The sequence below is a fragment of the Cajanus cajan genome, chromosome 2 (genome assembly GCF_000230855.2).
Source record: "Cajanus cajan strain Asha chromosome 2, NIPB_CcT2T_4, whole genome shotgun sequence".
Taxonomy (NCBI): domain Eukaryota; kingdom Viridiplantae; phylum Streptophyta; class Magnoliopsida; order Fabales; family Fabaceae; genus Cajanus; species Cajanus cajan.
Window position 1 is genome coordinate 24,481,086 of NC_138518.1, and position 26,932 is coordinate 24,508,017.

General features: G+C 37.5%; 2 protein-coding genes across 4 annotated transcripts; one reads left to right on the top strand and one right to left on the bottom strand.

Annotated features, from left to right (window-relative positions):
* Window positions 1-129: 129 nt before the first annotated feature.
* LOC145954851 (uncharacterized) lies at window positions 130-1,214 on the bottom strand. Its single transcript, XM_083069535.1, has 2 exons — window positions 682-1,214; window positions 130-616 (listed from the first exon to the last, which is right to left on the bottom strand). The coding sequence occupies exons 1-2, from the start codon at window positions 1,212-1,214 to the stop codon at window positions 130-132; spliced, it is 1,020 nt and encodes a 339-aa protein (XP_082925661.1).
* A 19,686-nt stretch (window positions 1,215-20,900) lies between these two features.
* On the top strand, window positions 20,901-24,423 carry LOC109793331 (Ribosomal protein L2 family). 3 transcript variants are annotated; one of them, XM_020352798.3, is made up of 4 exons: window positions 20,901-21,060; window positions 22,121-22,184; window positions 22,740-22,858; window positions 23,709-24,423. In XM_020352798.3, the coding sequence occupies exons 3-4, from the start codon at window positions 22,777-22,779 to the stop codon at window positions 24,224-24,226; spliced, it is 600 nt and encodes a 199-aa protein (XP_020208387.1). In that variant the 5' UTR covers window positions 20,901-21,060; window positions 22,121-22,184; window positions 22,740-22,776; the 3' UTR covers window positions 24,227-24,423. The 3 variants fall into 3 exon arrangements, with proteins under 3 accessions (XP_020208387.1, XP_020208389.1, XP_020208388.1); XM_020352800.3 differs by having other exon boundaries at window positions 22,747-22,858; XM_020352799.3 differs by having other exon boundaries at window positions 22,770-22,858.
* Window positions 24,424-26,932: the final 2,509 nt, after the last annotated feature.

Consider the following 26,932-nt stretch of genomic DNA (forward strand, 5'->3'; position numbering starts at 1 on the left):
TAAAAAATACACCCATGTCATTCTTGTCAAATCATCAATAAACAGAGGAAAATATTTGCTTTGGCTAAGAGAAGGAACACTCATTGGACCACACAAGTCAGTGTGAATAAGCTCCAATTTTTTCTTTGCTCATGTGACATTTGTTGATGAAAAAGACTTTCTATGCATTTTTCCCAATTGACAAGCATCACATAAATCATCAATAATACCCATCATAGGCATGTCTTTCACCATATCATGAGTTTGCAAAAATTTCAAAGCACCCATATTAAAGTGATCATATCTTTTGTGCCATAAAACAGAATCATCATGTTTGGAAACAAGAGCTGATTCATTCACTTGATTCAAAATGATTGGAAATCTATTATCACACATTTCAACCTTAATAACTTCAAAATCATTTGAATCCAATATGATACAGCCATTGTTTTTAAATGAAAGAGAATATCCTCTCTTCATTAGTTGGGCAACACTTAGCAAATTTTGATCCAAATCAGGAATAAATAAAACATCATGAATAAATTTAGGACCTTTACTAGTGTCAACAGAAACAATACCTCTTCCTTCATCTTGTACAATATCTCCATTTTCAAGCTTAACTTTAGTTTGGACAGCCCTATCCAAAGAGTAAAGAGACTTGAGTCCCTCGCCATGTGGTTTGTGCACCCACTATCAACATACCATACATCATTTGAACCTGAACTACTTGTTTGAGTAGCCATAAACAAGTGTTCTTCATCTTGGAATAGCTGATCGGTGAAGTTAACTTGATGTGCATGTTGTGGTTGAGATTGGTTCTGCCTGAATCTACAGTACCTCTCTCTATGTCCCCACTTCTTACAAATGTTACATTGGATTTGAGGCTTCCCCTTATACCAACAATCTTTCGACAAGTGATTTTTTCTTTTACATGTAGAACAAGGAGGAAAATGATTGTTTGCTGCAGATTCACTACTCCCATCCATCTTGGTTTTCCCCTTTTGGTCACCAACTGCTTTATAATTTTGCTTCTTTTGATTTTTTTGACCAGCTTGCTTTCCCTTGTGTCTTGCTTGAAATGCACCTTCAGTTACATCATCCATTCTCATGGAGAATCTTTGCTCATGAGCTTGCAATTTACTGGCCATTTCAGAAATGGTTAGTTTCTTAAGATCACATGACTCTTCAATGGCAGCAACTTTGGCTTCAAATTTTACGGGTAGACTAATCAGCATTTTTTCGACTACCTTGTGGTCATGGACCACCTCACCATACAATCTCATTTGATTCACCAAGTGAGACAGCTTTGAAGTGTACTCCTTGACTTATTCACTTTCCTTCATTTTCAGCATTTCAAACTCTCTTTTAAGAGTCAATAGTTTGATGGATCTCACCCGTTCATCACCAGCATATCGTTCGTTCAGCTCATCCCATATTTGTTTTATTGTTTCCAAATGCATAATGCTTGTAAAAACATCATCTGTCAATGCTGAATGTAAACATGAGACAACTTTTTCCTTCTTCAAAGTTTCCTCTTCATGTTGCTTTATTTGAGCTATGGTAGGATTAGCTCTCATGCTGGAACTTCCTTATCTTGATCTACATACTCCCATAAGCCAAAAGACTTCAAACATGATCTCATTTTGACAATCCATATGTGATAGTTTTCCCCAGGAAATTGAGGAACAACAAATACACCATTATTCCTCAATGCCATTTTATCACTCACTCACAAGTGTTTAATCTCTCCTCTCAATTTTTTTTCAGACCCACAGCCTATAAGAACAATGCTCTTGATACCACAGTTAAGACAAGCAATGGGCAGCGGAAGCATAAAACATAAAAAACATACAAACCATAAAACAGAGAAGAGGAAAGGTTAGGGAATAGAGAAATTTCGTATTTGCTGAATAACCATACCATTCTGCTTGTTTTTTATTCATATATAAGGCAAATACATGAAAAATGATAGTTATACATAGAGTCCATAAATGTTGTCAGTAAAACACATGTTCCCACCATCATTAAGTGTGTAGATTTGCCTAAAATTAGATACCTAACAAGATATTATCTACTGGACTAAGCAAACATAATTACAACAGAACTTTACCCACTAATACAAGCAACCATAATTAATTATAGCAATAAAAAATAAATGAAAAGTTTTACTACATTAACAATATCTTCTATGGTTTGGTCTTCAAGAAAAACAACATCTCGGCTTCTAGCAATCTTTTTATCAACTGGATCCTAAAACCTGTAACCAAAATCATCACGACCATAACCCAAGAAAACACATTATTTAGACTTACTATCAAGCTTGGTTCTTTCATCTTTAGGGATATGAACAAATGACTTGTAGCCAAACACCCTCAAGTGACTATAGGAGACATCTTTCCCTCTCCACACCCTCTTTGGAACATCATTATCAAGAGGAATAAAGGGAGAAAGGTTGATCAAGTCCACTGCAGTTCTCAAAGCTTCACCCCAGATGGCTTTAGGTAGTTTGGCATGAGAGAGCATGCATATGATTCTATCATTAATTGTGCGGTTCATTCTCTCTGCAACCCCATTGTGTTGATGGGTCTTTGGAAATGTCTTCTCAAGCTTGATGCCATGGTCCCTGTAATAGTGCTCAAATGGACCCCTGTATTCACCACCATTATCTACTCTAACACACTTCAACAATTTTCCTGTTTCTCTTTCAACACTTGCATGAAAGTGTTTGAACACATCGAGTACCTGATCTTTGGATTTCAAAACAAAAGCCCTCACTTTTCTAGAATGATCATCAATAAGTGACAAAATAAGTGTAACCACTAAGGGTTTTTGTTGAGTTAGACGAAGCAATCCTAGCAAGGTTTTGAATGAGATAAATATAATACATGTTGTTATTTCTAACAAATGTGTTAGTGTTTCAGAAAAACATAAGTACAGACAAGATGAAGAATAGAGCGTGTACCACTCCCTACGCCAGAACCAAGATAAAGGGTAAAAGCTATAGGACATCAATTGAAGAGATTAAATAAAGCCAAGCCCAACACAAGAGGGAAAATGATCAAGCCTCAAACGATACAAGACTAAGTCTGATCAAGAGTAAAATAAACGCTCAAACTGTACTAGACTACACTAGACAAAAGGCTGAATCAAGACCAATAAGAATGGTCAAATACTGAAAAAACATCAAAATAAAGCTCAAAGGTCAAAGATCAAATATCAGACAATAGATAAGGAGGAGACGAAGAAATGGTTCAGAGACTAAGACTCAAGTTTTAGACGAAGACGAAGAACATGGAAAATCGTCTAAATTAAGCTAAGAAATGGTGCATATCAGCTACACAAGAAGAAGATACGAAGACATCAGATTGTTTGAACAAAAAGGGAGACAAATAGAAAACCATGAGACCATAAGTCAAAGCTGCGTTAGAGCAAATACAACCACTCTTTAGAAAAAGACAACACTTTTGCAGCCAAAATATCAGAAGAGGCACAAACACATCTAAGTCATGATTAAAATCAAACATAGAAGTAAGCAAACTGCATAAGAGACTTCTCGTGGTGCAATCCTGGCAAGCAAACATTTAACGCAAGGTTAAATGCATTAACTACAAGATTTTGGAGCATGGAATGAATCAAAACTAGAACATTAGGTAACGATTGATCAAGCAGCAAGGGTAAATCTGATCAAAAGCCAGATAAACGTTCAAGTGCTAGTCAAGGCTTACCACAAGTCTAAGTCTTGAAGTATCAAAACAAAGGCCAGAACAAACACCAAAACAAGACTAAATCAAGAACAAGACGAAAGAAGGTTGAACATTAGACGAAATTCATGAAACCTTCAGATAAAGTCCAGCGATCAACTCAAATGTAGAATAGTCGAGGCAAGGCACGTCATAAGGATCAGACAAGTCAAGACAGATAGCAAATGAAGTAAATGATAGAGGAAACTGAACATCAACAAATGAATAGATGGAATACGAATATGCGTTAGACGATCTTAAAGTCTAATATCAAGACAAAGGTGTGTCAAGAACAACCTACAGCGCAAACACAAAAATGTCAAGTGCAACCGCTTGAAAGCGCAAATCAGACAAAGCATGTGTCAAAAGTCAGAGAAAAATCAATCATGCATCAGACTAAGGACAACACTGACTAAAAGATACTCTAGACGAAAAAAAAATCTGTCCATGTTGACTAGACCATAGAAGAAGTCAAAACATCAACGTCAAATACTCAGATGAAGAACAAGACGTGAGACGCATGAGATTAATAGATGCAAACAAAGACTGCCATGCCAACACTTAAAGAATCAAGTCTCAAAGGACTACTCAGGCATCGTCTACGATCACATAAGTACTCTCAACGTAATAGCGTGATTAAAGGAAGAAAACAAGAAGAAGAAACACACGCAAAAGTAAAAGCATGCATGTGTTAGAAAAAGTGCATTACTTTTTTTAGAAAAAGACAACGCCCTACAGCTACGTGACCGAAAAAGGACAAAAAACGTTCCTAGGTCTCTGCTAAATTCAGACACGGCTGCTAACAAGGCAAAGAAAAATACATGCAATGTCCATGAACGGGAAGCAACATTTAATGCAAGGATCTGAGCATTAAATGAGAAGATCAAACTAGTCATAAACGACTAAATCTGCTTCAACGGACACTTGCAACGGGCAGATTCTACAAGAATATATATATCACTACCTCAAACCTTAAATGGTCGGCTTTAGACATAGAAAAAGAGTGATATCAAGCCCATGAAGAAAAAAGTAGAGATAGAACGAGTAGAGTCAAATGTACCATAGTGTATTCATCTCTATAGAGTAAGGAGTTCCAAGTGTAACTTAGGAACAAGAACCTTAGTGAGTGTTGTCATATTTGTATCCTATCTATGAGAGTAACTCAAACAATCAAACCAAACTTGCCTAGTTAATATTTGTAAAGCTTGAAGAGGCTAGGGAAAGAATACTTGTAAAGCCTGGAGAGGCTTGTCAAAGAATACTCACTGCGAGCTAGAAGTGGTTGAGTAAAGAATACTAGCGTTGATGAGTGAAGTCAACGGACCAGGAGTTGGTCGAGAATACTCACTAAGAGCCAGAAGTGGTTGAGCAAAGAATACTAGCGTCAGCAAGTGAGGTTGACGAACTAGGAGTGGTTGAGAATACTCGGGAAACCAGAAGTGGTTTAAGAATACTAGCGTCTGCGAGTGAAGTTGACGAGCCAGAAGTTGTTGAGAATACTTGGGACCAGGAGTGGTCGTGACCTGGATGGTCTATAATACTCACTGTGAGCTTAAAGAGGTTGAGCAAACAAAACTTGTATTTTATTGAATATCTAGTGGAACCCTTCATTTGAAGGAGACTGGACGTAGCTCAGTTTGAGAGAACCAGTATAAAAATACTAGCACTATCCTTATATTTTAGACGCACTTTTATTTGACTGATTTAATATACTAAAAAATCTGTTTAATGCTTATTATCTATTAAAACTATCTTCAAACGAAAACAATACTTGTTGAACTGGTTATCCTAAAAGAACAGTTTTCGTTTAAAAAGTATTTTCTCTAAGCAGACGATGAATCCCTTAGTCGCAAAATGATTTTGTTAAACCAATCTTGGGTAGTTTCCATTCAGCATTCACTAATACCATTTTACTAGACGAAAGAAAGTCTCCTTGCGAAAATGATTTTAAAATTCCTTTGTTCACACACACATATTCAACCCCCCTTCTATGTGTTTCTCATCTAACTTCAATTTTAGCATCCATAGTGCAAACATCTGTGTGAACTAAATCCAATATATGTGGCCTTCTGATAGACTATGGCTAAGGCCAAGGAATCCAAGAGGTGATACATTGAAGGAACCAAGAGGAACGGGATGATGGACCATGGGCCAATGGCCTAATATCTAGAGCTATGGACACCTTGAAGACCAGTGGACACCTTAAAGACAAGTGGGATTTCCAAGCCCAAGGTACTCTTCAATTTGGACCACTCTATCATGAAGAGAAGGCATAGTTCTAGTTGTAAATATCTTGTACATAGTTCTCTTGTATAGGCTTATTTTTGCCTTTGTATTTGTGAGACACTTTAATTTCTTTTATTAGTCATTGTATATTGATTCTAGGGTGGGTTACTTGGAGAGTTTGACTCCATTTAACCTCCTTTGTTTATACACTCATTTTCTATTTTTTCAGTAGGAAAAGAGGGGTGACATTTAGCAATGCTTGAGGGAGTGACTAGTAATTGGGCCATAATTAGACCTAAGCAAAATTTTACATATTGAACTCATTTTGCTCCTAATTTTTCATAGATTTGATTTATCTAGGTTTCATCATCATTGGATGAACCTAACTAAACCAAATCAAACATTTTTGAAATTAATTCAAGGAGCCAAAAGAGACCAAATCCGCCCACCTTGCCTAGTCTCCTTTCTTTGACCGAATTGCTTCTCTAACCTTCAAGGAGATGAGAAGCTTGTGCTACAAGCTTCTCCTTAGCTTACTTCATGGTTAAGGATAGCTTGCTCCTTAAGCTACCTACCTCTATATATTTGTAATTTCTACTCTTGTAATCACTTTTGACAGTTATGAGACTTAGAATTCAGAAATTCTCTCTCATTTCAAGAGTCCAATTTCGTGGAGAATCTCCTTCTCCTAGAAGCTTCACAAAGGAACTTCTCATTTGTGCTTGGTTCCTCAAGTTTCTCTCCTTCAAGAGAAACCGAACCACCTTGGGAAGCATCTTCAAGCTTTTGAAGCTTGAACTCATCCAAATCTTCCATTGAAGTGAAGAACCTCAAGAGAAGAAGGGACTTATCATGGTTCAACTTGAAGAACATCAATCTTCTCCAAGTAGTTCCATCACCTTCTACGTGGAGGATAAGTGCAGAAAGGAATTATGTGTTGTGTACCAACAAGGCAATTAGAACAAGTTTCAAGAGATGTACCTTCAATTGGAAGCAACCCTTGTCTTGCAAGAGCATGAAGACCCTTCTCACTCAAGTGACCAAGACGTTTATGCCATAAATTTGTAGAGCAATCCTCAATTGCATTCACTTGAGGTGTAGACAACTTAGCTGATGTCCAATAAAGAGTATTCTGTTTCTCTCCCTTTGCTATCACCAAAGTCCCTCTGGTGCATTTCCATTTGCTATTACCAAAAGAATTATGGTAACCATCTTCATCAAGTTCTTGTACTGAGATCAAGTTGAGGCGCATGTTAGGGATGTGCCTGATGTTCTTCAAGTGTAACTTGCATCCGATATTAGTCTCCAACCAAATTTCTCCAATGCCAGCAACCTTACTTACCCCTTGATTTCCCATCTTCACTTGCCCAAAATCTCCGACAGTGTAGGATGTAAAGTACTCACGGTATGGTGTAACATGAAATGAGGCAGCAGAATCAATAACCCATTCATACTCCTGTAATGCAAGATTAATAGAATTATTATCATAAACAATGACAACTTCACCATTAGATACAACTGCAATAGTGTCTTTGTCTTCTCTTTTATCATTGCCTCTACCCCTTGATTTATCTCGCTTAAGGAACTTTCACTCTTTCATTACGTGTCCCATTTTATTGCAATGGAAACACTTAATGTCTTTCCTTGTCCTTGATCTTCCTCTTGACTTGATACGATCATCATATCTCTGATGGTTTCTTTGATGGCTTCTCCCCCTTGATTCCATAACCAAAGCTTCATTATGAGTTGAAGAACTAACCATTCCTTGTCCCTTTCTCCTAGTTTCTTCATTCAGGAGACCATCTTTAACCATATTAAAAGTCAGCTTCCCATTAGGAGCAGAGTTACTTAGAGATACCGTCAATGTCTCCCAACTATCTGGTAATGAACTAAGCAACAACAATGCCAATAGCTCATCATCTAATACAATCTCCATAGTATTCAACTGATTCACACCAAATTCTGAAAATTGCTTAAGTGCTCTGCCACTGACGAATCATCTTTGTATTTTAAGTTTACTAACTTTCGGATGAGGAACGCCTTGTTTTGTGCATTTTAAACTCAAATATCTCACTCAATTTCTTCCATAAATTGAAAGCATTAGTCTCACTAGACACATGATGATAAATGCTTTGATCTATCCATTTTCTGATCATGCCAATAGTCTTCTTATTGGCCTTCTTCCAATCTTCTTCAGATTTATCTGCTGGTTTGGTGCCACTAGCCTCAATGGGATCATACAGGTCTCTACAAAATAACAAATCTTCCATTCGAGACTTCCAAATAGAGTAATTGGTGGAATCCAATTTAATCATTGTACCAGCAACATCGCCTTCACCCATCTTCAGAAAAGAAACCAGAGCCCCTAACCGAAGCTCTAATACCAGTTGTTAGGAAAGATAACCAGAATAATAACAATTAAGCGGAAGCAAAACTGGATCTCCTTTTTCCCTGTATAAATAATAATAGGCTCTGGAAGCAACAAAATAATTTTAGCAGATGCACGAAACATAAAAATAGAAATCAACAAGCACCAAATTTTAAAGTGGGAAAACCCTCAATGTGAGGTAAAAACTCATGAGACCTTATCTAGTAAAAGCTCCACTAATAATAATCAATGGTACACCACAAGTTCTCCTGGAACCACCAGGGATCACTAGAAATAGCTCCTCACCAATATGGTGGATAAAAATGCAAGAAAATTCTCAAATAGGTATCTAACCAAACAATAGAGAGAACCAAAATATACATAAATTGGTACCAAACACGTCTTCTCAAAATTTGGTTGCTCCACTCCTTCTCACATAATTTTCTTGTATTGTTATCCGCTTTGGGCCTAGCCCTCACGGTTTTTGCTTTTGGATACCACCCAAAAGGCCTCTCTACCAATGGAGACAACTGTGTGATGGAACTACTTGGTGTAGACCCCTAAAATTGTCCGGGTCGGAAATAAGACTCGAAGACTCTCAAAGACCGAAGGAAAGTCAGCCAGAAGGACTCCTGGAAGACCCTAGGATGATTATCTGTAGGTTTAGAGGTCTTAGAGTAGCTTAAAATAAGGATGTGGGAGGATTGAAGCTCAATACGGCCTCCTAGAAGTTCAGTACGGCCGTACTGAACAATTTGAACTACAATACGGCCGTACTGAAACCAATACGGACGTACTGAAGTTTTTGAACTTCAGTGCGGCCGTACTGAAACCAATACGGCCGTACTGAAGTTTTTGAAACTTCAGTACGGCCGTACTGAATTCAATACGGCCGTACTGTAGTTCAAATCTTCAGTACGGGTCGTATTGATGTCAGAGGCCGTACTGCGCCTCACCCCTATAAATAAGACGTCATTTGGACGTCATTACACACTTTTCCACACTTCTTGGACTCTCTTCTTGAGTATTTTGGGGTTTTTGAGCAGTGTTCTGCCCTAGAATTCTCTCCGAGAGCCGATCCGACGAAGTTCTTGAGTTCTGAGCATTTAGCTTGAGAATTCGAACTAGTCGAAGGGAAATCTTTTTGATTTCCATAGTAAAGATTAATTTTTAGGAAGGAGTGAGCGAGCTTGTAGAGGGAGGGAGCGCCAAAAAGCCTCCTAAACTTCATTGAAATATATAAAAGCACGCTTCAAAGGTTTCTTTCTTAAAATCCCTTCTTTTACTGCTTTCTGATTGTTGCATATTTAAAATTGTCATCATGTAGATATTTAATTTATAATCGCTTATAATAAATAGGGGTAATTTAGTAATTTTACACTGTTATTTATGAAATAATCCGTCATAGGGAACCCGAAAGGGGCGTTGTGGGGTGCTAACACCTTCCCCGCACGTAACCGACTCCCTTACCCAACTCTGGTTGTAATGGCCAAGGTTGATTTGCGAAAATCAATTGCCTTATCCCTTTTTCCAATGTTTTGAGTAAAACATTGGTGGCGACTCCAAGAACCCTTCTTTTTGTGAAAACCACTAATCCATGGAGGGTCCCGCTTGGGATTAATATGGATTGGTGAATCATTTAATAAAATTGTTAGTTCGATGAGGTCTCAGTTTGAGAATAAGTCGTTCTAACAATCCACCACATTTCGAACTATTAAAAAGAGTCCGACCATCGTCGCGAATGCCAAGGTCCGTTTCGGCGGGTGGCGACAGATGGCGACTCCACTGGGGAAGCCTCGAGAGTCAGTCCCATTTAGTGATGGATTATTTTTAAAATAATAGTTTAAAATTACTTCATTACCCCTTGCTTGTATGATAATATGTTTTATCTATGTGGCTTTTAATAACTGTTGAATGTTTAAAATTTTTGCAATTGTTTGAAATAAAAACTGCACACAAACCTTTGCACACAACAGTTCCCTCTATACCCGGGGGCATGAGTGGAAAGCCATAGGGAGTGGATGTTAGTACGGCCGGTTGTCGAATGGGTCTATAGGTGCCCGTAGACCGTTGTCGGAAAACATCACTCAAGGTGATAACCATGAACTCGAGTCCGACAGTGCGTTGGAACTTTCCATCGACTTACGACGAGAGGAATTGGGTCCCTATAATGGGGGCACCTTGGGGGCCTCAGACCGGTGAGAACAGTTAGAACCACCTTGAATATGCACTTTTATGCAGGATACCCCTACCTCGTGATTCGCTCGTGACTGTTCGTGGATGAGTGAATTGTTTGTGTATAGGTTTATGTGATATTGTTTGTGCACTAAAAATAAACCTCGTGATAAGGTCTAAGAATAATCCTCATGCATGAAAATACCATGACATGAGAGGAAAGACAATGTGTGAAAATATAATAAAAGTAAGGAGCATGTGCATCATTACCAATAAGACATCATGCATCCTCATAAACCATGCATTTTAGGTTCACCAATACCCCTTGACATGAGTGAAAGAGACCCACGACTATTGAGTTTCTCCGTTGGGGAGAGGTCATAAGTCAAGGAGGGTGGTAAAACTTCGTCTTAAAAAGGCAGAACCTTAAAGATAGAGGGTTACCAAGCTCATGTCAAGTGTGTATTCACTCCATAAATAAAATTAGATTAAGCATTCATTTTAGAAAGTGGATGGTCATCTCTCTGTCCTCACGCGCGCGCAGAAAATCAAGAAGATGGACGCGTTGGAGGAACAAAATAAGAAGCTTACAGCCGAGCTCTCACAGCTCAAGGAGCAAATGGCGCAAATAATGGAACTCATGCGTCACCACAACATACACGGGGCTGAGCACAGTGACCATGAGTCCCATCATGTTGGAGGAAAAGTGGAACAAGAGCTGAAAAGTGGGAAGCTAGCTAAACCTTCCCAATCATTTAAAGCTAAGAAGACCTTTGGGAAGAAGAAGGAGAGAGGAGTCAGCGCCATAACCATTTCCTTGTCTTCCTCCACTTCGAAGTCAGGAAAGTCGCAATACAACTCTGTGAAGAAGTTTGATAAACTTCCGACCACATATAGCGACCTCCTGCCGAAGCTAGTGGAAGCACGTCTTCTAGCTTACGTTCCACCAAAGAAGATCGATCCACCTCATCCCGATTGGTACAAACCGCAAGACAAATGTCTATACCATTCGGGGGTACCGGGGCATTCAACGGAGAACTGTAGAGCTCTCAAATATAAGGTCCAAGACCTTATCGATGCCGGGTGGATCACTTTTGATTCGACAGCGCCCGACGTGAGCAAGAATCCTCGGCCAAAGCAGGAATAGAGAGAAGAACAAGCCACGATAGGGCCCCTTCATATTTTTCTTTTAGGGACTCATGATCAGTACCCGAGATCATGAGAACCTTTTCATGTAAATAAGGGTCTTTGTACAAATTTTAATACATATCAATAAAGAGGCATTTTTCACACATCACTCTCTCTTTTGGTTCTTTTCTCTCTTTCCTCATTAACATTAATAATTCTAAACCTAAACAGAACCAATAAAATAATTATGTCTGTAATTGTTCGCTCTGACCGGGATCCGAAAGTTGAAGATGAATGGGTTGAGTTGGACAGTGATGAGGAGACCATCTCTCCGGATCTGCAAAGACTGCTAGATCAAGAAGCTCGTCTACTCCAACTATATCAAGAGAAATTGGAAACTGTGAATTTGGGGGCCGGGCCGAGAGATAAAAGAGGTCAACATTGGGACCCATATCAGTGATGAAATAAGGACACATGTTTCCGCTATGATTATAATAAAATCATTCTTTATTCTTTCTCATTGCTTCTTTTCTTGCTTATAATAAAATTCTAAACCACATTATTTTTAACCCTGTTTGAATAAACATGAATGAGGTTAAAATCATCTTAATAATAATAAACCCGCATCATTTTTATGTGGAAGTGTGTGTGACAACCTGGAGCACCTTCCCTTGGCCTCGACAAGTGCCATCATGGGTAAAAAGAAATCTTTTAAAATAAAAGAAGCTTGGCAGGAAACCCAAAAAGGGGGCTGCGCAAAAATAAGAGCAAAAGACCCGCTAGGAATCCCACAAAAGGGTGACCTAGGCAAAAGTTAGGGTTGCAAAAATGAATAAAAACAAAAGTCCGCTAAAACGCCACAAAAGGGTGTTTTAGGCAAAAATAAGGACAATCAAAAAACAAAAGAAATCCATGATGGTACCACGAGCCGAATTCAAGAAAGGTTCAAGGGAAGCTATCTAAGTTGTCAAATCACAACGTCAATAAACAAAGATTTTCTTAACTTCATAAGTGTTTAATCAAACAAGCCTAAACACATAAGCCTACCTTGGCCAACCATTCTTACAAAAACCATTTTTGAAAAATAAATCCCCTCTAAAACACAAACTTCAGAATAAAAGTATCTTTCCCTTCTTTTCTCTCTTGTCCCAAATGATTTTAGAATAATCTAGTGGAAGCATGGAGAAATAAATCATCACTGAAAATGGATCTAATCCGAATAATAAAATGGTGGAAGAACTGTGCCAAGAATTCAAGATCCAACACCACAACTCTTCCCCATATCGGCCGAAGATAAATGGGGCAGTCGAGGCAACCAATAAGAACATCAAAAAAATAGTGCAAAAGATGGTTGTTTCATTTAAAGACTAGCACGAGATGTTACCCTTCGCTCTTCATGGTTATAGGACTTCAGTACGCAGTTCTACCCGTCGAGGTCGAAATACCTTCTCTAAGGGTAATCATGGAAGCAAAACTTTCCGAGGCAGAATGGGTTCAAAGCCGATACGACCAGTTGAACCTTATCAAAGAGAAACGGCTGAACGCCATATGCCATGGTCAAGCCTATCAGAGGAAGATCAAAAAAAAGGCTTTTGACAAGAAAGTCCACCCTCGAGTCTACCATGAGGGAGAGTTGGTAATGAAGAAGTTGCTACCAGTTCAAAAGGACAAAATCGGAAAGTGGGCCCCGAATTACGAAGGACCATACGTGGTGAAGCGAGCCTTCTCAGGAGGAGCATTGATCCTCACAGACATGGATGGAGAAGAACTTCGATACCTAGTCAACGCTGACATGGTAAAGAAGTGCTACGCTTGAAGACGTTGCTTGCATAGGCCCGCTAGGATGAAAACTCGAAAAGGGCGTCCTAGGCAAAAGTTAGGGCAAAATAAAAAGCCCGCCAGTACAAGGGTGCTAGGCAAAACAAAGGCGAATTTATCCCCGCTAGGATACGTCCTAGGCAAAAATTAGGGGCAAAAGAATAAGACACAAAAACAAAGCAAGCATCGATCACTTGAACCGAAAACCGAAAGGCGGTTCAAGTGATTATCTTCTAGAAGCAAGCGTCTACACTCCTGGCTCAGGCATCTCACCCGAAGCAATTAGGGGAACGTAAGAGCAACAATTACAGATATAATTGTTAAGCCTGATGTATATAGCCTACCCTGGCCAGCCATTCTTCAGAAATTCCTTTTGTATATCTTTCTGTAAAAACATTTGTGAATATCAATAAAATATCTATTCATTTCTCTTCTCTCTTGACCATGTGATTATGCCTCTAAATTGGTGTTTCTTAAAAATTGTATGAAATTCCTTTAATAATCGGTCAATAAAGAAAATTGGAGGGGTTCCTATAAAATCCGTAATCTCCTGCGAAAAAGGCTCACAAAAATCTTCCCTCACGTCGACGACAGAATTTCCTCCAAGAAAAGGAGGATAGGGAGAGCCATTCATTTTTCTAAAAACATTAACAAAATAATTAAACTTGCATTTTATGCATCACACACACATTAGTTGCACATTCAAAGACCTTATCATGAGGCAATCGCATAAAATAGAAAAATAGAAAAATTGCTTGTGTATGACAGCAGTCAACAGAAAAAGCCAAAAAATGACAAAAAAGGCAAAAATACAGAAAAAGTCAAAATTCGACAAAAAAGGCAAAGATTCCGCATCATACAGAATAACTGAGCCTGGAGAGGCTTGCCGAAATAATACTCGTACAGAATAACTAAGCCTGGAGAGGCTTGCCGAAATAATACTCATACAGAATAACTGAGCCTGGAGAGGCTTGCCGAAATAATACTCGTACAGAATAACTGAGCCTGGAGAGGCTTGCCGAAATAATACTCATACAAAATAACTGAGCCTGGAGAGGCTTGCCGAAATAATACTCATACAAAATAACTGAGCCTGGAGAGGCTTGCCGAAATAATACTCCCCAAGGGACATCTCAGCTTGCGCTCTTGGGTTGAACAAAAAATACAGCATTGTACAGAATAATTGAGCCTGGAGAGGCTCGCCGAAATAATACTCCCCAGAGATATCTCAGCTTCCACTCACGGGCCAAATTCCCCAGTGAAAGCTATCAAACCAAGATCAGCAAGATTCCCCAAGGAGGGTTTGATCGTCTAAACAGAATATCCGAGTCGAAAGGACTATGACCTCCTCAGTGGAGGATAGCTTTCCAACTCAAGCGATGAGTGAAGCTAAGCCTGAAGAGGCTTTCTAAATAATACTCTGGGATATATAAACTTTAAATCCCCACTCGCCTACTCAGAGGCACCCCTTCAAGAAATCACAAAAGACAAATAATCATTCCCCAAGTGGAATCCGGCTCTCAGCCAAACATCAAGCGTCAAGATGATCTGCCTAACAGAAGAGGATAATCACAACAAAACGAAAAAATCCCCAGCGGATGATAGCCTACACAGAGGCAACAAGATCAGAAAACCAAAAAAGAGTCACCCGAATAAGGATAACCGGGATACTCCACCATCGTCGAAAGGACGTCAGCCAATCATAAGGCATCGCTCACATCAGAAAGAGCATCTTCGTGTCTACACCCCAAGGAAACAGAAATTCCTCAATGGGTACCAACTACGCATTGGAAAGTTGGGACACAAGAACCTATGAGTAACTGCACATCCCCTAGACGGATCCCTGCGTTATCCAGCCCTCAGTGGCACAAAAATCAAAAACAATCGTCGAAGCAGCATCGTGGACTGTGGAGACAAAATCATCGCCAACCCTGGAGAGGGCAAGACTCACGCTACCAAAGTGACTAGAAGCACAGAGGTACGCAACCCGGGAGAGGGCAAGACTCACGCTAGCCTGGAGAGGCGACGACTAATACTCACCCTGGAGAGGGCAAGACTCACGCTACCAAAGTGACTAGAAGCACAGAGGTACGCAACCCTGGAGAGGGCAAGACTCACGCTAGCCTGGAGAGGCGACGACTAATACTCACCCTGGAGAGGGCAAGACTCATGCTACCAAAGTGACTAGAAGCACAGAGGTACGCAACCCTGGAGAGGGCAAGACTCACGCTAGCCTGGAGAGGCGACGAATAATACTCACCCTGGAGAGGGCAAGACTCACGCTACCAAAGTGACTAGAAGCACAGAGGTACGCAACCCTGGAGAGGGCAAGACTCACGCTAGCCTGGAGAGGCGACGACTAATACTCACCCTGGAGAGGGCAAGACTCACGCTACCAAAGTGACTAGAAGCACAGAGGTACGCAACCCTGGAGAGGGCAAGACTCACGCTAGCCTGGAGAGGCGACGACTAATACTCACCCTGGAGAGGGCAAGACTCACGCTACCAAAGTGACTAGAAGCACAGAGGTACGCAACCCTGGAGAGGGCAAGACTCACGCTAGCCTGGAGAGGCGACGACTAATACTCACTCTGGAGAGGGCAAGACTCACGCTACCAAAGTGACTAGAAGCACAGAGGTACGCAACCCTGGAGAGGGCAAGACTCACGCTAGCCTGGAGAGGCGACGACTAATACTCACCCTGGAGAGGGCAAGACTCATGCTACCAAAGTGACTAGAAGCACAGAGGTACGCAACCCTGGAGAGGGCAAGACTCACGCTAGCCTGGAGAGGCGACGACTAATACTCACCCTGGAGAGGGCAAGACTCACGCTACCAAAGTGACTAGAAGCACAGAGGTACGCAACCCTGGAGAGGGCAAGACTCACGCTAGCCTGGAGAGGCGACGACTAATACTCACCCTGGAGAGGGCAAGACTCATGCTACCAAAGTAACTAGAAGCACAGAGGTACGCAACCCTGGAGAGGGCAAGACTCACGCTAGCCTGGAGAGGCGACGACTAATACTCACCCTGGAGAGGGCAAGACTCACGCTACCAAAGTGACTAGAAGCACAGAGGTACGCAACCCTAGAGAGGGCAAGACTCACGCTACCGAGGTTGTCAGAAGCACCGAGGTATGCACGAGCCTGGAGAGGCGACGACTAATACTCAACCTGGAGAGGCTACTCAACAATTTTCCACCGGAAGACACTACAAGTCGGAAGGATGGCTTATTCCCCGGACAATTGGGTCAACTCCTTTACTTGTCAACCGGTATACCAAAAAGCCGTTTGACTAAGTAAAGGGGGGGCAGCTGTAGACCCCTAAAATTGTCCGGGTCGGAAATAAGACTCGAAGACTCTCAAAGACCGAAGGAAAGTCAGCCAGAAGGACTCCTGGAAGACCCTAGGATGATTATCTGTAGGTTTAGAGGTCTTAGAGTAGCTTAAAATAAGGATGTGGGAGGATTGAAGCTCAATACGGCCTCCTAGAAGTTCAGTACGGCCGTACTGAACAATTTGAACTACAATACGGCCGTACTGAAACCAATACGGACGTACTGAAGTTTTTGAACTTCAGTGTGGCCGTACTGAAACCAATACGGCCGTACTGAAGTTTTTGAAACTTCAGTACGGCCGTACTGAATTCAATACGGCCGTACTGTAGTTCAAATCTTCAGTACGGGCCGTATTGATGTCAGAGGCCGTACTGCGCCTCACCCCTATAAATAAGACGTCATTTGGACGTCATTACACACTTTTCCACACTTCTTGGACTCTCTTCTTGAGTATTTTGGGGTTTTTGAGCAGTGTTCTGCCCTAGAATTCTCTCCGAGAGCTGATCCGACGAAGTTCTTGAGTTCTGAGCATTTAGCTTGAGAATTCGAACTAGTCGAAGGGAAATCTTTTTGATTTCCATAGTAAAGATTAATTTTTAGGAAGGAGTGAGCGAGCTTGTAGAGGGAGGGAGCGCCAAAAAGCCTCCTAAACTTCATTGAAATATATAAAAGCACGCTTCAAAGGTTTCTTTCTTAAAATCCCTTCTTTTACTGCTTTCTGATTGTTGCATATTTAAAATTGTCATCATGTAGATATTTAATTTATAATCGCTTATAATAAATAGGGGTAATTTAGTAATTTTACACTGTTATTTATGAAATAATCCGTCATAGGGAACCCGAAAGGGGCGTTGTGGGGTGCTAACACCTTCCCCGCACGTAACCGACTCCCTTACCCAATTCTGGTTGTAATGGCCAAGGTTGATTTGCGAAAATCAATTGCCTTATCCCTTTTTCCAATGTTTTGAGTAAAACATTGGTGGCGACTCCAAGAACCCTTCTTTTTGTGAAAACCACTAATCCATGGAGGGTCCCGCTTGGGATTAATATGGATTGGTGAATCATTTAATAAAATTGTTAGTTCGATGAGGTCTCAGTTTGAGAATAAGTCGTTCTAACAATCCACCACATTTCGAACTATTAAAAAGAGTCCGACCATCGTCGCGAATGCCAAGGTCCGTTTCGGCGGGTGGCGACACTTGGAGATGGTTGATGTTTCTTCAAGTAGAACCATGCTAAGTCCCTTCTTCTCTTGAGGTTCTTCACGTCAATGGAAGATTTGGATGAGTTCAAGCTTCAAAAGCTTGAAGATGCTTCCCAAGGTGGTTCGGTTTCTCTTGAAGGAGAGAAACTTGAGGAACCAAGCACAAATGAGAAGTTCCTTTGTGAAGCTTCTAGGAGAAGGAGATTCTCCACGAAATTGGACTCTTGAAATGAGAGAGAATTTCTGAATTCTAAGTCTCATAACTGTCAAAAGTGATTACAAGAGTAGAAATTACAAATATATAGAGGTAGGTAGCTTAAGGAGCAAGCTAACCTTAACCATGAAGCAAGCTAAGGAGAAGCTTGTAGCACAAGCTTCTCATCTCCTTGAAGGTTAGAGAAGCAATTCGGTCAAAGAAAGGAGACTAGGCAAAGTGGGCGGATTTGGTCTCTTTTGGCTCCTTGAATTAATTTAAAAAATGTTTGATTTGATTTAGTTAGGTTCATCTAATGATGATGAAACCTAGCTAAATCAAATCTATGAAAAATTAGGAGAAAAATGAGTCCAATATGTAAAATTTTGCCTAGGCCCAATTCTGGCCCAATTACTAGTCACACCCTCAAGTATTGGTAAATGCCACCCCTCTTTTCCTACTGAAAAAATAGAAAATGAGTGTATTGACAAAGGAGGTTAAATGGAGTCAAACTCTCCAAGTAACCCACCCTAGAATCAATATACAATGACTAATAAAAGAAACTAAAGTGCCTCACAAATACAAAGGCAAAAATAGGCCTATACAAGAGAACTATGTACAAGATATTTACAACTAGAACTATGCCTTTTCTTCATGATAGAGTGGTCCAAATTGAAGAGTACCTTGGGCTTGGAAAGCCCACTGGTCTTCAAGGTCGCCATAGCTCTAGAGATTGGGCCCTTGGCCCATGGTCCATCATCCCATCCTCTTGGTTCCTTCAATGTATCACCTCTTGGATTCCTTGGCCTTGACCATAGTTTATCACTGTGTGTATATAAGGGATCCCAAACTTGGATCCACCTGTCAGCTATCATACTCATCGAGCTGGTCACCTGATCAGACCATCGGCTCTGATACCACTTGTTGTGCACTAGGGGTTATCACACACATACACATGTCTCCACATTGGTAAGATATTGTCCGCTTTGGGCCTAGCCCTCATGGTTTTTGCTTTTAGATACCACCCAAAAGGCCTCTCTATCAATGGAGACAACTGTGTGTATATATATCCATGTCCATCCTCTTATTTGAATGATGTGAGACTTTGCTTGCATCCCAACATTTAATAAATATGCAATAGGTAAAAGTGGATAGTATAACTAAGTCAACTATGTATGCGTTTTTTTTTGAATTGTAAGCTTGAAATATCAAATTTAAAAGTCATTTTAACTAGCTAATATGAAAAAAACATGAATGCATAAGTGAATGTCCACTTCAAAATTGTATTGCTCTATTTTGCTCTCTACTCTTTCTATCTATCTATTTTCCTTCTTTAACAATTATTTATTTGAATGAAATGGTTCACCTTGGATTGTAGAATGCCCTAATGAAGAAGATACATAAAATTATGAACGAGTTGTCGTTAGGGATGAGAATAAAACATGTTAGGCCAGACTTTGAATATATAGGTCAGACCTGCTCTACAAAATTAAAGATCAAACTTAATCTATTATCTATCATAGTTTTTTTTATAGGTTTGATCTGACATTTTTAAAGTATGGTTTGACCTATTAGCCTATTTAAAAGCATGACTTAATCTATTAACCCATTTAAAAACCTATTTTATACTAATAATGTTAATTAGATTAATAAGTTTAATTTTTAAAAACCAAAAAATTTATTTTTAAATACGTCCTTATGAGTTATTTTTTAGTTTACATGATAAAATATAATTTACTCAATTTAATAAAATTTAAATTTTTTAAATATATACAATGTCACAAAAAAGAGGAAAAAATGAATCATTTTCTATTAGAAAGACAATTGATGTGGTCACTTTTGTTGGTGTACACTCACACAGCTTATAAATCTATAATAAAAAAAATAATTATATACAAAATATTTTAAATATTTCTTATATCTAATTTAGTATATTCTAAATAATCGACTCATATTTTAACAAGCTAAAATAATTATGATAATAATTTACAAACTAAAAATATATTTATTATACACGAGATGATTAGGAGTACAGAGTATATATATAATGTCACAAAGAGAAAATAGATAACATTATTTTTTTTTAAAGAGACAACTCATGTATATCTATATACACTCATATAAAGATTATGACAAGAGAGGTTAAATTTATTAAAAAAATTAATTATTAAAATTATTTCATTTGACATTCTTTTAATAACCAACTCGTATTTTAAAAAATTAAAATAATTATAATAATACACATTTAGATTATTAATTTAATTATAATAAAATTAATTAATTTAAAAAGATGACATAATTATTTAATATAATTAATTTAATATTAATATAATTAATTAATTATTTATATTATTAATAATATATGTATATTAATTTTTATTATATTATATTATATAGATAAATATTGACTTCTCAAATTTAACAATTTTTTTATTATAAATTTAAATTTAATTTTTTTAAATAAATATATTTTTTAAATTTTAAATTTATTTTTTATTAAAAAGATTAGAACATAAATTTCTATTTAATCAGTGACACCTCTTAAAACCCCCTAGTTGTCGTGATGCAGTGAAACTCAGGAGTCAGGATAGAAAAAAGAAAAAATACACATTCTAACTGTAAATCCTTAATTCTTATTGCCACCTAGATTGTGAACACGATTGTCATGTTGTCCTGGTGCAGATCTTTGTTTAAATTGCCATCTAGATTTATATTTTTTTTAAAGAAAATTATATCATTAGTATTAAAAATAAAAACAAGAAAATCTCTTTCACTAACACGAAACCCTAAACCTTATTTCTCTGCTCATGAGCGTAACGAAGGACATCATGGCTCTCTTGTAGCACTTGAAACCCCAAATCCAATGTCAAATCTTTTCGCACATTCTAACGGTAAATCCTTCTTCCTTATTCTTATCCTTCAACTTTTGATTCTCCCAATCCAATCATCGCTTCAGATTCAGTTTCGTAACTCAGATTTAAGTAAATTCGGATAGGAGCAATAGAAAATGAATCTTCACTTATTATTATTATTTTCAGTTTTGTCTTTGTATCCCTAATTGGCTTCTATTGCAATTTGCTATGTCAATTGTGAAGCAATATTTACATTCTGTATGTTTAGAGTGACGCATTAGCTTTGGCTTGTGTTGGGTTGAGAATAATAGCATTGATCAGATTCACAGAGAAACCACCACAATGTAAAACCATGAATAGCATGTAAAAAGGATACTTTAGTATTTTGCGTACCCTTTAATTGCTCTTCCTCATGATGAAAGTATTTCTGTTAATAGATGTGAACCGAACCTTTTTCAGCCTTCAGAATTCTAAGGTTAGATTGAGGGTCAAAGGATGATTCAGCTGGAATGAAATGCATTAGATATCCTGAAATTACTTCAAATAAAATCATTTTATAATATTTTAAGATTATATCAACTTATTGTCACTGTTGAATATCATTAGTTTCCTAAAGTTAGATACTTGCTGCTTATAGAGTTTTTGCGTTTTGATTGATTTTAGGAGTAATCCCTGTAATCCAACGATATGATCATATTTGTTCATGTATGTAATAACATATCTTAGAGAGTATCTTTTCCCCTTTCTTAATAACCATCTCATCGGCACCCTCCATCCTCCACTAACAGTAACAGTTCTAAGAGGCCATTCTCTCCTCTCACATATTCTTCATTTGCAGTGTCACCTGCTACTCTTGCTTTTGTACGCAGAAAGCACTTGCTCTCTTACAAGGTCACTTGTTTAACTATCATGTTAGGATTTCTGCTAATTTGTATATTACTGGGTTATAAAATTTGTTAAGTATATTTCTCCTGGCTTCTGCAAATATGACCGAGCATCGCAATATCTTATTTATATAATGTTAACTGCTTTGTGGGCACAAGTCCACTTTGTGAAAGCATCAAACAAATCAATAAGTTAAATTATTTTCCTTTGTTAGTTCACAAGATTAGGAGGCAGCAGGACTAAGAATTCCACCACCTGATACAAGCTAGAAAACAGAGGTATGATTCTGAATTGTTGAAAACTATTATCTTATGGTTGACTTTTTTCTATTCATTCCCCCACCTGTGTATTACATGAATAATGGTTTTTCTTTACAAAATGAAATGGATTGTTATTATAAATTTATAATTGACATTGGCTAATTGCTTTTTTGTGGTTGTGAGGTGATTTTCTTTCCAATATTTAATTTATATTTTCTACAATTGTAATGTGTGCTTGTGATATTTTATCTTCATGCAGTATCTGTTGCAAGTTGGTCTTGCTACTTTTCCTTTTACTTTTAATTTTTCATTAAACTTTTTTTTATTGCACTCGTGTGAATTTTCCATAAATAATTATGAATTATATATTTAAATTTATAATCTGCACCAAAAAGCTTTATATATATATATATGTATATATATATATCATTTTATGCTATTACGTCAAAACAACCTAAAATTACTTCTCAAGTTGAAATTGTTTATAATAATTATACCCAGATGCAAACTTGTGCTTTACATAAGAATCGCTTTGTTTTACCTAATTTTATGATCACTTTTTATAAACTTAAGCAAATAGGCCCCGAATCGCAAGCATTGCAGGTTTGAAATGGCTTTGTCACTGTGGAGAAGTCGCACTGCATCATCAGCACTGAACTTGTTCACCAATGCTGTTCGTCGTTCCTCTTCTGGTACATACATTTCTCCTCTCGTTCTCAATGATTACAACATTTAAATTAAGTTTCATAGTATTTTTCTAGCAGACGGAGAAAGTCAGTAAAAATATTGGAAATCATAGTAGTCAATAGAGGTTTGAAATGGCTTTAAAGGTTTGCGGATTTTCTCTTCTTTATCTGGTGTATCTCTGCCGATCTGTCTTCTCCGGCGGATATCCGTCGATCTGTCTTCTCCGACGGTGGCTCTGTCTTCTCCAGCATCTGCAGACCTGTCTTCTTCTAAGAGGGAAGGCAGGCGGTGACGGCTGGCTTGAGTCTCACGAATAGAAGGGTTGCAGGAAAAAAAATTAGGGTCGGAAAAGTTGGGCCAAATGGGTCCAACTTTTATTTTCTCTTTTGGGTTCCTACATGTTGTGAATAGCGACAGGTCTTCAGTTTAACTTGACAGCTTTACTCAGATGATTTGATTGATTTACATCCTAGCTTTGCACTAATGAAGCCATATTCTTTTTAATACTGTTTAATGGTGGCTTACAAAATCATTTATTTTATAAAAAATACTCACAAGTTGAGTTATAGCCTTGTTCATGCTCTGCTGCTCCATGGATGATCCTAAATTATATTGCTTTAGGTGGCATCATTAGGGACACATGTTAGAAGAGGTAGCGACAACATATTTATGGATTGTGTTCTAAAATAAAACAATTCATAACATGGGGTGGGTAAATGATATATTTTATTTTGTCTATGGGCCAAGTGCTATCTTAGGCCTGATAGATCTAAAGTGCATATTATAGCTTTTGTGCTGCTCTTGTTGCTTCTTCATCGTGTTTGGGTTACATTTATTTGTTCTGGCTTTTTACAGAGGTGACAAACAGCAGTCCTTATAGTACACGAGAGAGTATGATGAGTCAAATGATGTATTCTGACATAAACTCACAAATTGGGAGTTGCATGCCACTGTCTGCAATGCGAATTGGAACAATCATTCACAACATTGAGTTGAACCCAGGGCAAGGTGGCAAGCTTGTCCGAGCTGCTGGAACTAGTGCAAAGATCTTGAAAGAGCCCACTTCGACATACTGTTTAATCCAACTGCCCTCGGGTGTTAAAAAGTTTATTGATTCTCGATGCAGGGCCACTGTTGGTGTTGTGTCTAATCCAAGCCATGGGGATTGCAAGCTTAGGAAGGCCGGACATAGCCGATGGCTTGGCCGAAGACCGGTTGTTCGAGGAGTGGCAATGAATCCCGTAGATCATCCTCATGGTGGAGGAGAGGGTAAGAGCAAGAGTAGTGGTCGATGGGGGCGAGGATCTCGCACTCCTTGGGGTAAGCCAACTAAATGTGGCTACAAGACTGGACCCTTGAAGCGCAAAAGGTAGTAGTAGTAATATTAGGATACAACATTCACTATAGCTGTTTTTGATGTTTCCTTATCAGATGCTTGCAATAATTGTGGAAACTGTCATTCCTGTTTTAGGGAATTCATGGAATTAATTAGGTTCAGCCAATTTGTGGAAATTCTGGGTTCAAATTTTATTGTTGTGAAAGTAAAATGTTGTTAACATGTTTGCATTCAGCTTACTGTACACCTCCATTGTTCACAAGATGAAGTTTGCTAGACTGTCTGATGCTTTTAAGAATCCGTTTTGGATAAATTTTGTTGACAGAACATTTTTTGTTTCTTTTAACCTTATGTTTTGTTTGACCCTTTATTCACTAACCTGCATACAATGGGCTGACTCCCTCGTTCGAAAATATCAGGAAGCAATTTTATCCTTATGTGGGTATACAAGGAATTATTATTCGTGTAGATTCAATTATTGTCAAAATAAAAAATAATAAACAAATAAGATGGGTGACGGAGCTACTCATGCATCTAGGGGGTCATGAATTTTTTAAATTTAATTTTTCTTATATATATATATATATTAAAATTATTATTTTTATTAGGAATGTAATATTGTTATTTATTTTTTATTTGACAAAATATTTTATTATCTTTTTATAGTTTTTATTGTAAATATTTTTATAGAAAAATATTATGTTTTTCATTTTATGATCTTCATTGCAGAGATATTTCTTTTCTTTTCTTTTTAAGCAAATTATTTACCAACATAAAATGATTTTTTTTAATTGTTTCTTTTCTTTATATAATTTTTATAGAAATTTTAAAAGTTGTAAATAATGGTATTTATAATAAAATGAATGTTTTCATCTTTTTTTTTTAATGAATTTGATTATAAATTGATTTGAGAATTAAAAAATATTATTAATATTTATTGATAAAACACATTTGTACATTATATAAGAGATTGACATATTGAAGTGTAAATAACATCAATAAAATTTCTTTCATATTTTATGATAATTTTTCTTATACATATATATTTTCTCATCTCTTTGTGGTTAAACATAATATTTTATTATCTTCAATTCTTATTGACTATTGTCTTAATAAATAATTTGGTGAAATTTTTATTTTTATTGATAATTATGACTAGTGTGCCAAATTTTTTTTTGAGGAGTAATAATTTATTTTGATTTAGTAGATTCTTATAACAAAATTAATAATATTTGTTTATTATTAAACATATTCTTTAAATAAATTTGTGAAACTTTTTAAAAATGAGTAATTATAAATATTTTATATAAAATTTTAATATTTATATATTTATTAAATAATTTCTTCTTATATTTGACTTATGTTATAATTTAGTTCTGGTTTGGTCCCTGAATAGAGAGGTATGCAGAGATGAGAGGGGACGTGTGTTTGATTTTCTGATAGATTTATTTTTGTAGGGTTTATACAATTGGTTTGTTATTTGATTTCTATTTTGCCTTTTGGTTTGGACTTTTGTTTATTGTGCAGCTCTTAGACTTGGGTACTTGATCCAAGTAAGAATGGCTATAAAGCCTTCCCTTCTGCAAAAGTAAAAGAAATAATAAGTGTTATAATAAATAGCTGAAAGGCAATTCATACGTAGTCAAAATATGTTAATGTCAATCATGCTCAAATCGTAAATTTATAAATTTATAATAAAAAAATAATTATATAAAAATTATTTTAAATATTAATAATTTATTTTTATTTTATAAATTTATTTATTTATTAATATTTTTAATAATATATATATATATATATATAAAAGGCTCTGATACTAGATGTCCCGAAGTGGATTTAGGAGGGTAAAGGGGAAAAAGGAAATATGCAATAATGAACCAGATTTACACGGCGGTAATCCGCACAATACTAGGTATCAAGGGCACACTTGGCGAATCAGGCTTACAAATCCCAGGTTTTCACAAACTCTTTAAATGATGCAAGAAAGTAAAGAAAGCAAATGAAGAAAGAAAGATTTTATAAACAGGAAAGCTTACAAAGAAATATCTCAGAGCTTCTCTATTTGAACTCTCTCTAAGAAGTGCTAAAATGAAAGGGTACCTCACAACATGGACGAGGCCTCCTTTTAAAGACAAAAAATTTACTGTTTCAACAGTACAAGTTACTTGACTTGAACTATTCACTACAGTGCCGGTATCTTGACTGGAACTGTTCATTCAGACCATGATTTGCTACAGTGCCGGTATCTTGACTGGAACTGTTGATCACTTCAGACCGGGTAGATATCTACATACAATGCCGGGTTGAAATGATATCGGTAAATAGCCACGATAATATGCGGTGCAGGGTTTTCACAATATGTAATGTGAATATGTCCACCATTAAATAAATATATCATGATTAATACTTTAAACAAATTGAAGATTGTCAGATTTCTGCTAGGTTTATACCAAAGCAGTCATCTTCATTTTGATAGAATTCATCTAGAGAAGCTGTAGACTCTGATGAACTGGGTAAAGAGGATTTTGAAGTTTCGCCTTCATTCTTGAGTAGAGCTAAAATTTCTTCAAGGTTTTTGGCAAAACTTTCTTTTGTTTTTGCAGCAACCAGTGACGCTGTAATTTTTGCTTTCTGATTGAGGAACAATGATGTTTCTGGGTCAGCTGGTTTTAGCAACTTTGTGTTGGAAGCAAACCAATTTTTTACTTCTTGTGGGTTTGCCCTACTTGCATCAAATTGAGTC

Coding starts and splice junctions, on each gene's coding strand:
- LOC145954851 (XM_083069535.1), bottom strand. CDS start 1,214: ATGCTGATTAGTCTACCCGTAAAATTTGAAGCCAAAGTTGCTGCCATT. Junction 617..681: donor TCAGGTTCAAATGATGTATG/GTATGTTGATAG, acceptor CTCTTTGGATAG/GGCTGTCCAAACTAAAGTTA.
- LOC109793331 (XM_020352798.3), top strand. CDS start 22,777: ATGGCTTTGTCACTGTGGAGAAGTCGCACTGCATCATCAGCACTGAAC. Junction 22,859..23,708: donor TGTTCGTCGTTCCTCTTCTG/GTACATACATTT, acceptor GGCTTTTTACAG/AGGTGACAAACAGCAGTCCT.